The 13353-nt window shown below is 36.4% G+C and overlaps 2 protein-coding genes across 3 annotated transcripts; one reads left to right on the top strand and one right to left on the bottom strand.

Moving 5' to 3' along the window:
• The first annotated feature begins 247 nt into the window (after window positions 1-247).
• Window positions 248-3708, top strand: LOC113236778. The gene is made up of 6 exons (XM_026472946.1): window positions 248-423; window positions 520-768; window positions 856-1157; window positions 1551-2102; window positions 2341-2712; window positions 2926-3708. Exons 2-6 carry the CDS (start codon window positions 522-524, stop codon window positions 3070-3072), a joined length of 1620 nt encoding a protein of 539 aa, XP_026328731.1. The 5' UTR covers window positions 248-423; window positions 520-521; the 3' UTR covers window positions 3073-3708.
• Window positions 3709-4173: 465 nt separating this feature from the next.
• Window positions 4174-6377, bottom strand: LOC113236560 (PXMP2/4 family protein 4-like). Of its 2 annotated transcripts, none has more exons than XM_026472695.1 (4): window positions 6033-6377; window positions 5692-5932; window positions 5379-5617; window positions 4174-5273 (listed from the first exon to the last, which is right to left on the bottom strand). In XM_026472695.1, exons 2-4 carry the CDS (start codon window positions 5921-5923, stop codon window positions 5106-5108), a joined length of 639 nt encoding a protein of 212 aa, XP_026328480.1. In that variant the 5' UTR covers window positions 5924-5932; window positions 6033-6377; the 3' UTR covers window positions 4174-5105. The 2 variants fall into 2 exon arrangements, with proteins under 2 accessions (XP_026328480.1, XP_026328479.1); XM_026472694.1 differs by having other exon boundaries at window positions 6165-6377.
• Window positions 6378-13353: the final 6976 nt, after the last annotated feature.

Genomic DNA, 13353 nt, shown 5'->3' with positions numbered 1-13353 from the left:
GAGCCCAAAGGATGGAAAAAAAAGAAATTTGCGGCCTTTCAAAGCCCTTTTACAGCTATTGAAAGAGGCACATTTTTTGGTTTTTGTTTTGTGTTTGGCACAAGCAAAATGAAATGAAATGAAAGCATAAATAACTTTGCAATAATTCGTACAATTTTCACTTTTGGATGAATTGGGATACACGCTTAAAATAATGAAATCAAGTTTTTTTTTTAACCGTATCTATCCTAATGAAACGAACACACCCATTCGTAGTTTTGCGCGATGTTGAGATTGTGCTATGAACTGCGCTGATAGTGTAAAGAATTTAAAGTTTGTATCACAAATTAAGGTATAAATATCGAGTGACTATTGGAGAAGCGCATTTGTGAAATACGTTATTAAAGAGGGTGATTTCAAATTCACCGGCATGTTTTTGCACAGGTAAGTTTTAATTGAAGTTGAGATGCATAAGCTTCGCACTTGCAGTCTAATGTAGAAATAAAATTGTTATATCATGGAGTGTTACTTGCATTACAGAAATGTCAGAGATCAAGCATAAAAATCGAATTTTAGCTGCAATAGACCACTTGCGCGCTCGTAAGTCTCGGCCCGACATAAATAGAATTTGCAAGTTTATGCTAAAGTGTTACAAAGTTACACCCAAAGACACAAAAGCTGATCTCAAACGTTGCTTGAAAGAAAAAAGCATATATAAAGTTGATTATAAGGATAATGTAAGTTATAGGAACGCTGCAAAGTGTAGAAAAAGATCAGGACAAAATAACAGTAAGTTTCCTTTTTGACCCTTTTTAAACAGCACGAAAATACTTAAATAACACAGTTATTAAAATATTGCTTTATTAAAATTTTTAGAAATGGCCAACATCGTCGCAACTAGTGAAAGGAGAATTATAACATCCGCAATTGCAACTCTTATTTACCAAGATCAAAGCTTTTTAGAAAATGGAATTGCATTTGATGAATTGGTGAAGGCTGCAGCATCTCAAGAGTCAAAGTACACCAAGAAGCAACTTGAGACTATTGTGAACAAAGAATTAGCTTCTGGTAGTTTAGTCAAACTACCCAATGGCAATTTGGCCCTGGGCCCTGCTGATCATGATGGAGATAGTTCTGACAGTTTTAAATTTGAATATAATGCAGACTCTAATACAAAGGTATGTATACATTAAAGACAGCAATTGACGAATGGACTGGTAAATTGTCTATAAAACTATTAGTCTATAATCTTTGTCACTTTTCCACTTATACCAGTAACAATTTTGAATTTGAAATTTAGTATTACAGTATGACTCCTTTACACTGCTCGTTCGATTTATTTCCAATTATGCATAACTTCTATAAGTTTCACTATATCTTGTACTATGTTCTAATATAATGAAGGGTTTGTGTGCCTATTAATGTCTGTTAATATGTCTTGAATAATATAAAAATTAACTTAAAATAAACACCTTGTTTGATTACAACTCTCTGGTTCCTACTGGCAAGGTTTGTTTTAAGGAACAAGGGTAAATAAGTTACTAAAATCATGAGAAACTACAATTTTCCAGATGACTTCATCGGCCAATTCATCATGCAGATCATCCCCTCAAAGAACAAGGGGAAGACCAAAGAAACGTGTAGGTGCCTCCAACAATACCAATAAGGAAGTACGAAACACTGGAGTCCGTGTTGGTGAAAGACGTAAAATGGCTAAAAAAGTTTTTGATCCTTCTGATAATAATTTACCCAGCAAGAAGAAACGAGGAAGACCTGTTGGGTCTTTAAATAAGAATACGATTAAAAAGCACTTGATTAGAAACAGTAAATCTGGGAAAGAAGGATCTCCTGGAACGGACGGGCAACTCTCGGAAGGTAGTGCTGACGAGATGGAACAAGATGAATCAATAGCTCATGAAACATCAGGCGGAGTCTGCTCAGTATGCCTCGTACAAAAACCCAGAGGGTCGAATGATAGATTGGTTGAATGCCGAGACTGCAACAATAAGGCACATCTGAGCTGTCTTCAGTCAGGATCTGGTATCTTAAAGCCACGTCCAGACAACACTTGGCAATGTCCCCATTGCAAAACTTGTGTTGTGTGCTGCGAAACAAATGATGCTGTTAGTATTACCTAGTCTGTTATTGTTCTCATTTCTGTTACAAAACTTCTATCTGTGATATTTTTCGTTTATTCATGTAAGTCATTTTCGCAGTACATGTAGGCATATCGTTGTACAGATGCCGTAATGCGCCGGCATTACTTGCGACTGTTATTCTTGGTTTGCAACAGCGACTGACTGATAACTTCTTTTCCTCTATGAAAAGGAGTACAAGTGACAATAATTAACTATTTTTCAGGGTATATTGACAGTGTGCAGCATATGTTCAGACGCTTACCATGCTCTGTGTCACGCTCCAAGAATACCAGAACGTTTAAAAGCCTGGGACCAATGGGAATGCAACAATTGCCTGGAATCACGTCCTACAGTTGTTGGGTCTCCCGCCATTATTCCAAACATAGATGACAATGACCAGGATTCCTCAACTCCACCAGAACCTGCTATAGACCCTTTTTTAAAACCGCATGAGCTGGATAGAGCACCTTCAAAGGTTCCTGGAGAAGTATCATTAGACCAAGACATTCCTGACATTACTAACTGGACTACAAATGATGTTTATGAATATTTTAAAGAACATCATCCTGAAGCTGCACCGATACTTAAGGAACAGGTGACAGGACTAAATTTACCTTACCATTGTCATATAAACCCTATATAAATATTTCGAGCATTAAATAACTATGCAATGCACTGAATGTGCAAGGTATTAGCAGCAAAACCAAAGTTTATTCAAAATACTTGTAGGAAAGGAACTCCAGTTTTTATGATCAGTATAGAGAGTTGGTTACTACTATATTTTTCTATAAAAATTTTATCTTTTCAGGAGTTTGATGGTCAAGCCCTAAGCATGGCAAGGAGAGCAGACATAGTTCGAGGGCTAGGTTTGCCCCTGGGTCCTGCTCTGGCATTGTACAGAATAGTTGTCAAGTTACAAACAATGAAAGACGATTGGACTATGTGTTGGGGCTGAACTTTTCAGTATACTAGTCTATTTATTAAAACTTTTAGGTTTTTTATAAGGTATTCAACATACACATAGCAAATATGTTATAAGTTTATTTTAGAAGGTTTACTGGTCAACATTTTTTTTTATAAATTTTCTGTCCCAATATAATATCATTGGTTCCAACTAATCATCAATTTTTAAATTGATCTATTTTACTTGAACACGTTGGCACGAAATTGCGGTGCGAAGAGAAGCCTCTTGTTTAAATAATATTTTGTATATGACTGATACAAATCCATTATTATAAATATCATAAATTTAAAGCACTGCCTACTTTCCTATGAAAATAATATTATATAGATTCTATAATCCTGTTAAGACTATTCCCAAATACCTAATTCTTAGCGCGAAATAATTTATATATACAAAATAGGTACCTACAAAACTACAAATTACCTACTTTTCAACTTAATCAGCAACAACTTGCATTGTCATTCACAATTCATTCATGGTTTTTTTTAAAGTATTCAAATTCATTTATTCCAAAATTTACAAAATGCATTTATGAACAATAATAAAATGTATAACCTAAAGATCAGCACATTCATTCATTACCTTTGTCACTTCCATTTCATGGTTCCCTTACTCTATGTGGATAATTGAGAAGATTGTGTAATTTTATGTGATACAGATAAGCAATGTCTTTAGTATAACTTAAAGGACTTAAGATTCTTAGAATTCTAAGAATTTTGTAAGATATTATTTATACTTTAATTTTTGAAAAAATCTATGTAACAGTAATATTCAGGTAAGTTTTTTGAACTCAATTTTGGTGACAATTTTATTGTTTAATTACTTGAATATTTATCGTCATGAAATATTAAAGAATATTTCAGGTTACCACACTCGAATGTTAAATAATATTTCATGATGATATTCTATATTTAAATAAAAAAAATTCACCAAAATTGAGTACAACTTACCTGAAAATTACCCGTACCAGCGTCATATTTCAATTTTTACCATTTGTATGCATTATAAAATAAAAAGAGAAAATGTAAAAATAGAAGTTTTTATTTACTTCAAGCCTTGATTCAGACATTAGGTTTCTTCTTTAACCTGTATGTTGATAATGTCAGGCAAATCCCTTTTAGATTTTCATTATTTACATTCTATTTACATTATACTGTGTTATTCACAATTTCGTAATTATGGTAATTACATTTGAAATAAATGAGTACAGTTACATTTGAATATGCACTCTGACTGACAAAAGCTGAGAAATGGAAATGGTAGACGACAGAGAGCATCGAGAGAAGAACGTATGGGCATCGAGAAACGAAACAAATGTATAGTAAGTAGTTACATGTAAATAAAACAAGAAATTGTGTTGTTTAATTTTAGTTCATACAAAACATTAACTTTTTAATAGACAGAATTCTGGCCCATATTCACTAGCCTTATGGTCTTTTATAAATTGAAAACGCTCTACTTTTACTTACCTATTTGGTAACTTCTTATAAGTCAACATTATTTAAAAAAAAAACAATATATTAAAATTGCATTACTTATCAGAAACAGCAATTACCATTTACAGTTTAAAGTTTTAATTTTTAGGTAGACTAGGTACAGTCAAGAGCATGTCAAGCATGATACTTTCTGACAATTTCTTACCAAAAGTGACATAAAGAGTTTAATTTAAATCTTAGGTGGTTAATTTTCAGGTAAGTTTTTTGTACTCAATTTTGGTGACAAACTTGAAATGTTCTTGACCCTGTAGCTATAAATGTATTATTTTATTATTATATAAATAGTTGAACAGAATTCTGCAGCAAATTATGATGAATATTAATACTGATCCAACTGAAATTGAATTTGGTAATTACCACTAATACTTCTAAAAGCTATCAATATGATACAACAGGATTAAAAAGTCACATAACTAAGTATCAATACAGAACAATTAAATTCTTATAAATATTAATTGGGAGGCACAACAAAAATTATTTCAAAAAGTAACAATATCTTTTGTACCAAAACTAAAAATATAAATTATTTCATTTTGTTTCATCCTTGTTATTTGTGTCGACAGAGTCATAATGTTTAATGTAAGCTAGGTAAACATCAAATATTAGTGTCGCCAAATTAATGTAGACAACCCTGTATGGTGTAGGCAAGTAATAAAAATTGATGAACTGCACTGGAGGCCAGAATATACAATCACCCTGGAAAAAAATTTAAAAATTTCATAATACTCTATGTTTAATTTTCTACCTTCGAGGTTAAAGATAACATGTTAATAGTAGAGTTAATTGTATTGAAAGACTTACCATGTACACATATTTAAATTTTAGCTTAATTTCATCAGAGATCTCTTGTAATGGTTTATTCTCTAATACTCCCATTCCAAAGAAGAAAAACAGAATTGTAAGTGGTGCACATACAAATTGGTCTGCCGCTATTTTGATAAATACTGTTTTTAAATTAACTTTAGGTATTAATTTGTCTAATTTTATATAATAATAGTGATGCATGGGCCCCAACATACCGCCAACTATTAACATTTGAGCTGAAATCATAAACATAAAGTTGAATCTTCTTTTATGTGATAAAAATCCAAAAACTATGACATTGTATTCTTACTTGCACGAGCCCAGTTATATTTTTCAGATAAAAGACCATTCCTGAATTCAATTTCCTGAATTATTAAATCTCCTATAGCCATAAAAAACCCTGAAGTTAGACTGTTAGTCATCAGTAAATTTTCGTGAAACAAAAACTGGAACCAACTACGAGAAAGCGCTGATTTCATTCTTTTTTGCATCATAAACGGTCTTATGATTTGTCGTATTTTAAAACAGCGTACCCTAAGCATCGTATAAACCTGAAAAAAAATCGCAGAATCTTTTCAGGTTACGCACGTTAATTATACGACAAAGCAGTATTCACAAATTATATACAACGAAAATATATTACTATATTACCTTGAATTAAAATGGAAATTATAAGCTACACAATTAATTTACAAAAATTAAATAAAAAATTGCGCCTTCGATGCGCATGACACTCGCTTAGTATATTCCCACAAACTAATAAGAGATGTATATTCCACAAACCATTTAGTCTACAGTCCACAAAGACTACATAAAGTATAAAGTACTTTTTGGTTGGACTATTATTATTATAAACATAATCTATGTTTAGTCTAGGTTCTGTCACTGTCACGCACAGATAGTGCCGTACTGCAACCGACGCGTACCGATAGCGATCGATGTGACGTCAGCGTTTCACTATCGAAAAATATAAGAAATGGGAACATCCCGACCGACGGGGGCTATGTTTCTCGACCAATCACGATCGAGCGTTCAATAGTTATTTACAAACACTCTTAACTCTCAAATATATAGTGTATGATCTATGCTCTTAACTATGGTTATTTAGTTTGTGCAAAGTTTGTTACACTCAAGGGAAACGTACCTACTGTTTGTGTTTATTTTTTGTGAATACTTCTGCAAAATAAATGATAAAATAATAAATCACGACAAGTAAGCAGAACTCCAAAGTTCTGTAAATATATTTACTTTATTTTTTTCCATCCTCTAAGGTAAATATCTGATGAGATGGAATTTAACCTCTACAATCGCGGCATCACGACATAATCAAGTGATTACAAGCCACAGCCAAGAACAAGTCCCTTTCAATTACGAAACATTTTGGCTTACCTTAAGGTAAAAAGTGAATTTTGTCCAATTAATGCAATCAAAACACAAATATCTAACAGTGAAATATAAGAAGAAAGCGCGTCGTTAAGAGTACCGACGTAAACACGAAGAGCCGATAAAAATATCGAATCTTAACGAAACCTAATGAACGTATCGAACTGAATTGTCGTTATGATCGGTTAGAGTAGTGTACAGAATAGCATTTGTCTACAAAATCGATACCGTTGGTAAAACCGCATAACGAATATCGAATAGCGAGCCTCAACGATTACAGAATACCTCTCCTGTAGGGCTAGCACGACGGGGCGCGACTTGCGCGAGAGCGAAATAAAGCGCGAGATCACTATGCGAGAATAGCAGTATCTCGCGCTAGTCACGCCCTGTCGTATTAGCCCTTCTGGTGCGTTTAATAATGTCAATCTACATGTACTGTCAAAAGAGCTAAAGTTGCTACGACTAACTAAAAAAAATGTGCAATGGATTTTTAAGTTTTTGCATGGTAGAGAAAGAAAGAAAGAAAGAAATCATTTATTCCTTGAAACACAGTACACATGCATTATATAAGAATAATAATAATAATACTGATAATAATAGTAATAATAACCTAAGGATTTGAAACAAATACATATAATATATAGAGTATAAAGCGTGTGTGCTGTGCTGCCAAGGAAACCGTGACCCACTCAGCTTGTAGTCGTCTCACATTCAAGTGCTACGACGCTGATTTTCAGCGGATCCGGCAACAGAACACACGTGACACGAAACAGTAGCCGACACTAAAGACATTGGATGACACAAGCACATAATTATATTAATTTAAACACAAAACATGAACAGTCTATTCCATTAAGATACAATTAACGTAGTTACCATTTAATAAGTACTATGTCATGCGCAACAGATTACAATACAATTGAATGTAAATTAATATGATAAAATAGGAAAGTTATAAAATAGGGTTTAATTAATTGATTGAGAGGTTAGACAACAAATTACAATACAATTGAATGGAAGTTAATATGATAAAATAGGAACGTATATATATTTAATTTGATAAAATTATAAAATAAGGTTTAATTAATTAATTGAGAAGTTTGATTACAATTAAACAGACGAACAATATTAAACTAAAACGCATATGTCCCCGGCACATCAGCAGCTACGATGGTTATTTTTGAAGATTTAGTAGATACTCTTTGAGTAACGAGGTAGCTTTTCTGACTGGCGGAGGTATATTATTCCAGCATTTCGAGGCAGCATAACGAAAGCTACCTCGAAAGCGTGCCGTTCTGTGACGGGGACATACGAGATGAGATGCATGTCTAACAATGCATGGATGAAAAACTTAGCTTCTTATGTAAGTATAACGGCTGCTTACTCATCATGACTCCAAATAGTAAAGAAGCAAAATGTAATTTCCGTCGGGCCTACATTTTAAGCATGCTTGCATTATTTAAAAAAAGAGTGACATGTGTTCGACGTGGTATAGGGAAACAAAATGTGGTACACGCATTCTGCAAGCGCTGGATAAAGTTTTTTGTGCGTACAAGCAGACAGCCTCCAAATACAGAGTCAGCGTAATTTAGCTTCGAGAGGAAGTCGCAAAAAGGAGTCGCAAAGTTTTATGCGTAAGTCCACATTAATATATTTTCTAATGCGATATAAAACCTTTAAGCGATAGAAGCAGTTACAGATTGTGTCAAGCACATGTCTTTCAAAGTGAAGGGAACCATCTAAGAGAACACCCAAATTTCTCGCTTCCAATACACGCTGTACAGAGTTACCAGATACAGTTAACTGAGGATTGCGGGACGATATCCCTTCAACTTGACGCCTTGTACCAAGTATTATGAACTTTGATTTATCTGGATTTAGCACCAGGTTGTTTGACTCTGACCATTTGGCAATTCTATCGACGTCTTCGTTCAGATGACTAACCGCGGTCCGTGTTTCAACAGGTAAAAGAAGCATAAATTAGTAAATCGTCGGCGTACAAATGGCATCTAGAGTTTCTAACATAATCCGATATGTCGGCAGTATAAATAATAAACAAGATAGGTCCAAGGATGGACCCCTGAGGAACCCCTCTAGCAACCGTGGCGGCACCAGAAAACATAGAGAATCCGTCCTCACCGCGCACTTCCACTCGTATACGACTGCAAAGATAGCTACTAAACCATTTAACGGCATTACGGTCAGCCATAGTAAATTAGCTTAGAAATTAAAAGCTGGATGTCAACGGTATCAAAAGCGCGGAAAAAATCAAGTAAGTTGAGAATGGATCCCTTTCCCGTATCCTGCGCAGACAAAATACCATCAACTACGTCCAGCAATGCTGTAGTAGTGTTATGTCTCTTCCTGAAATCTGATTGTTTCGAAGGCAAGATTCCGTTGGTCTCCAGGTACTCTGTCAATTGCCACATCACCACCTTTTCGACTATTTTTGACATGTATGGTAGGATGCTTATTGGTCGAAGGTCCTTGAGCTCTGATGGAGTATTGACCTTTGGGATGGGTCTAATTTTCGCTAATTTCCATTGGTCCACTTGGCAAGGACAGTCACTTGTCTTAATGGACTGATTGACTAAAGCTGTGATAAATTTTAAAGTATACGGCGAGTTAAGCAATACCATATCACGAGAAATGTCATCCATACCGCTGGCGTTACTTTCAATTGCCAAAATGGCTTTGGATACAGTCGACTCTGTGACCTTGCGAAAATTAAAAACTGCAGTACCATGCCTACGAGAAGAAAAACTGGATAGGTGGGCTTTGTCTACTTTATTACTACTATATTACTGGTGGTAAATTTAGTAAATGAGCATTTATTTTATCTGGGTCCCTCAAATGTGGAGGGATGTCGCAATCTTTGGCCTTGAAGTCAGCTACATTTTTTTAAATATTCTTCCAAAGATGATGTGGGTTTTGAGATTTGGAAACACATTGCTGGAAAAACACAGTTTTCTCAGCATTTATTGCATTATAATACTAGTTTTTTTAGATCTTTATAATAAGTTTTATGTGAATTCACCCCAGTATTTAGAGATCTCCGATGGGCTTCGTCACGAGGTTTCATCATCTGTCTAACATTGTATGTAAGCCAGGGAAGCATTCGCTGCCTGACAACAATTCTCTTTTTAGGCGCATAATGATTGAATAAGTTATGCAAGCAGGCGCTAAAATTACAGTTTATTAATTAATCGATCCCAATCCGTTGCCCTAATGTCTGTGTTGAACGCATCTATGTCAATATTAGCTAGTGGACGATAAACAATATGTTTTGGGAGTACCTTTACCTTTCTCACACCGATTTTACCCGTGACGAATGCATGACCACCAAGATCCGGTATATAATCAACTATTTTCATACTTTAACACATAATGCCTATCAATGTTTCGCTATGATGGGTAAAGTGTGTCGCGTGTTTAACATATTGCACAAGATTTAAGCAATGTAAGAAATCTAATAGATTTTTTGTAGAAGTGTCTTCAATATCTAAAAGGTTCACGTTAAAATCACCAACTAGCGCCACATGATCAAATGACGAAAAAGAAACGATGGAATCCGTAAGGGCGTCGATAAAAATCTACAGGGCCAGTCACTGTGGGCGATAATCAGTCCCAATGGCAAGTTTAACAGAGTTAACAGTAAGACCAAGCCGCATCTGTTCCACGGTTGGAGGGGCAGGTGGATGAGGTAGGAGTCGCACGTTAATGCCATGTTTAATACAAAAGGCCACTCCACCGCCAAGCCCGTGTCGCTCCGTTGGAGGACGAGGAATATGACGAAGCCTGTAACCCGGAACTGTGGGAGCACGCCGCTCTTCCCCCGCTCTAAGCCAGGTCTCATGAATTCATCATGGCGGGAGCCAAGCGATCCAGCGTTTAAAAGACCAATAGAGAAGTTTTCACCTCGTACAAATTGGACAATATAAGAACAAAATAATTGCAAGTGCTCCTCGTGTAAAAGGTAGAACCTAAGTACAGTTATATGTCGCCTGTCGGACATAAAGAACCAACTGCAACCCTGGTAAAAGAACTCGAAGACGAAACAAACTCGACATGGAGCACGCCGACGGAAACACTTAGATCTCCGTAACTTATTATTAACAACATTTATGAAAAAAAATTGAATTGCAATTACAAATCGAATAAGTAAAATTGACTGACAAAGACACAATAAGACAATAGGAGATGCATATACATATATACATGCAAATAAATTGATGAAAATAATAATTAATAATATTGAGTCCATTATTATAAAACAATAATACTAAAACTGCATTAATTTCTAATTTCAGAAGAACTAACAGCATCGGGTCCAAAAACCCTAGTGATATCTGCCATCGAATGTAGGCGTTGTGGTGGAGAATCTGCAAAGGCGCACGTATATACGCCGGTCTCTAATCCACACAAAACGCCAGTTGAGTCATTTGGACACTTCTCGCGCACGCTGGAACAATTGCCGATTCACTTGTGTCAACCTCTCGTTAACATAGAACCGGCGTGGTGGATGGATCTGTATCCGTGGTGGCACCGCGACGAACACGAGCAGCTTGCAGGAGCTGGTTGCGCCCGGGCGGCGTCGTGGTGAATGTTCACTGATCCCACGGCGCCGACTCAACTGGCGAGAGGGAAACCCGGGGCGGTTTTAGTGGGGTAGGCCCTCCAGTCTGGAGGGAGAGTCCCCACATAACCCCTGAGTCTCCCTGGGCTCAGGGGTATCCATAAAGATTTCCCCCCGTAAAAAAAAAAAAAAAAGGAGCTGGTTGCGTACAGTTCTGCGAGCAAGGCGTACCACTATATGACGGGGACGAGGTGCCTCCGCCCCATCCGAGGAAATAGGCGTACGACCCACTCGATTGGCGCTGACGATGTCCTGGTCCTCAAGTTTTACACCTAGCTTGCCTGCCAGCGTGAAGGCAATGTGCTGCAGACTTTCCACTTTCTGCTCCGGCACGCATGAAATTTCTAGATCGTGTAGGAGAAGATCTTGGTCTTTATCGTTAATCTCTGCCTTCAACTGTTCAATTGGCGCTAGCACTTCCTTGTTCGTGTAGTTGTCGCAGGGATTCTGATCAAGACGACGCTCAACAATATCGACGCGTGCGGTCAATTTGTCAACACGTAGGTCACACTCATCCATCCTCTGCGTTAGATTGGCAATAGCAGTGGTCAAATTCGTCATTTGCAGGCGTGTAGCTCTCATTTCCTCCCTGAGTGCGCGAAGTTCATCAAGGAAAACCTGGTCTTCTAATTTCGGTGAGCAGTACGTGTTGAGTGTGGCACGGTGTGTAACGGTGATACATCTTGAGGCGGACTTCGTAAAGAGGCTCCCCGACGAGTATTAACATTGCCGCGCACCGGTGTGTGTGTGTTATCTTTTTTTAGCATTTTACTTACACAGGCCACACATTTCCAAGATGCCTTATGCTCGGGTGTCATCGTATTCAAATATCGTTGTTCTGACACATTTGCGCATGGTAGATCGTAATACTTAATATATTTGCAGCACGTTATATATTGCCTTCCCTCTATGTGAGATAAGCACCCAGCACATGTTTTTTTTTGTAGCAGGAACTGACATTTTTTATTTTAAAAGAATGATCCGATCAACACAAGAAAAAAAAATAATAGGAAAGAAACAGACTTAAATACCGGGGTTTGAACTCGCGACCGTTTCCTATATCCTCGAAATATCCTGCTGCACTATTACAGCGATACTCGTCTTTGCGAAATTAATGGTCGTCTTCCAGAACTCTACTCAATGCTCAAGTCAGGACTTGAGCAGACTTGAGTATGATTTCAAGCACTGGAAATACGACCCTAATGGCAAGGACTTGAGTATGATTTTCAGTGCTCACTGCAATACTCAAGTCCTGACTTGAGTATTGAGTAGAGTTCTGGAATACGACCCTAAGAATCCGCTACGATGTAAAAGGTCGATGAACTGCGCGGGTGCAATGCACTCCGAAGGTCGCCCACTCAATAATCACCGTCACTATTCAAAAAATTGTTCGAATTAACGTGAATTCCGATAACTACTTGTCACTTTGTACCGTTTAATAATAATATACACAGTTTGTTAGAGTAGAAGCTAAGGAACAATTTGATGTATATTTTATCGTAAATAACACAACATATAACAACAACATAACATAACAATTAACAACACAGTAGCATGTCTACTCTCTGTTCCGCGCCCCGCGCATCCTCCAAGAGAGGTACATGCGAAATTTAAAAACTATGTGATTGATCCTAGAGAGTCGTATCGAGAAGGGTTTGTCAAGATGGATGGAATATTAATCCCTTTAATATTTCTGTTGTATATAAACAAGCTCAATTATGTTTTAAGTTCAAAAGTAAGCAACTTGCAATTTGCTGATGATCTAGTGGTTTATTCCTCAGGTTCAGATTTACAATCGACTGTAAATAAATTAAATCTTGCTTTAAAGACATTAAATAATTATTTTAAGTACTTAAACTTAGATATAAATGCTCGTAAGACCAAAACAGTTATTTTTAATGGAGTGGGCATTAAACGAAAACACTACAAAATCGTTTACAACAATTCTGAGTT

The sequence above is a fragment of the Hyposmocoma kahamanoa genome, unplaced genomic scaffold (genome assembly GCF_003589595.1).
Source record: "Hyposmocoma kahamanoa isolate Upper Pololo Valley unplaced genomic scaffold, ASM358959v1 92, whole genome shotgun sequence".
NCBI classification, from domain to species: Eukaryota; Metazoa; Arthropoda; class Insecta; order Lepidoptera; family Cosmopterigidae; genus Hyposmocoma; species Hyposmocoma kahamanoa.
This window is presented reverse-complemented; position numbering and strand designations above follow the sequence as displayed.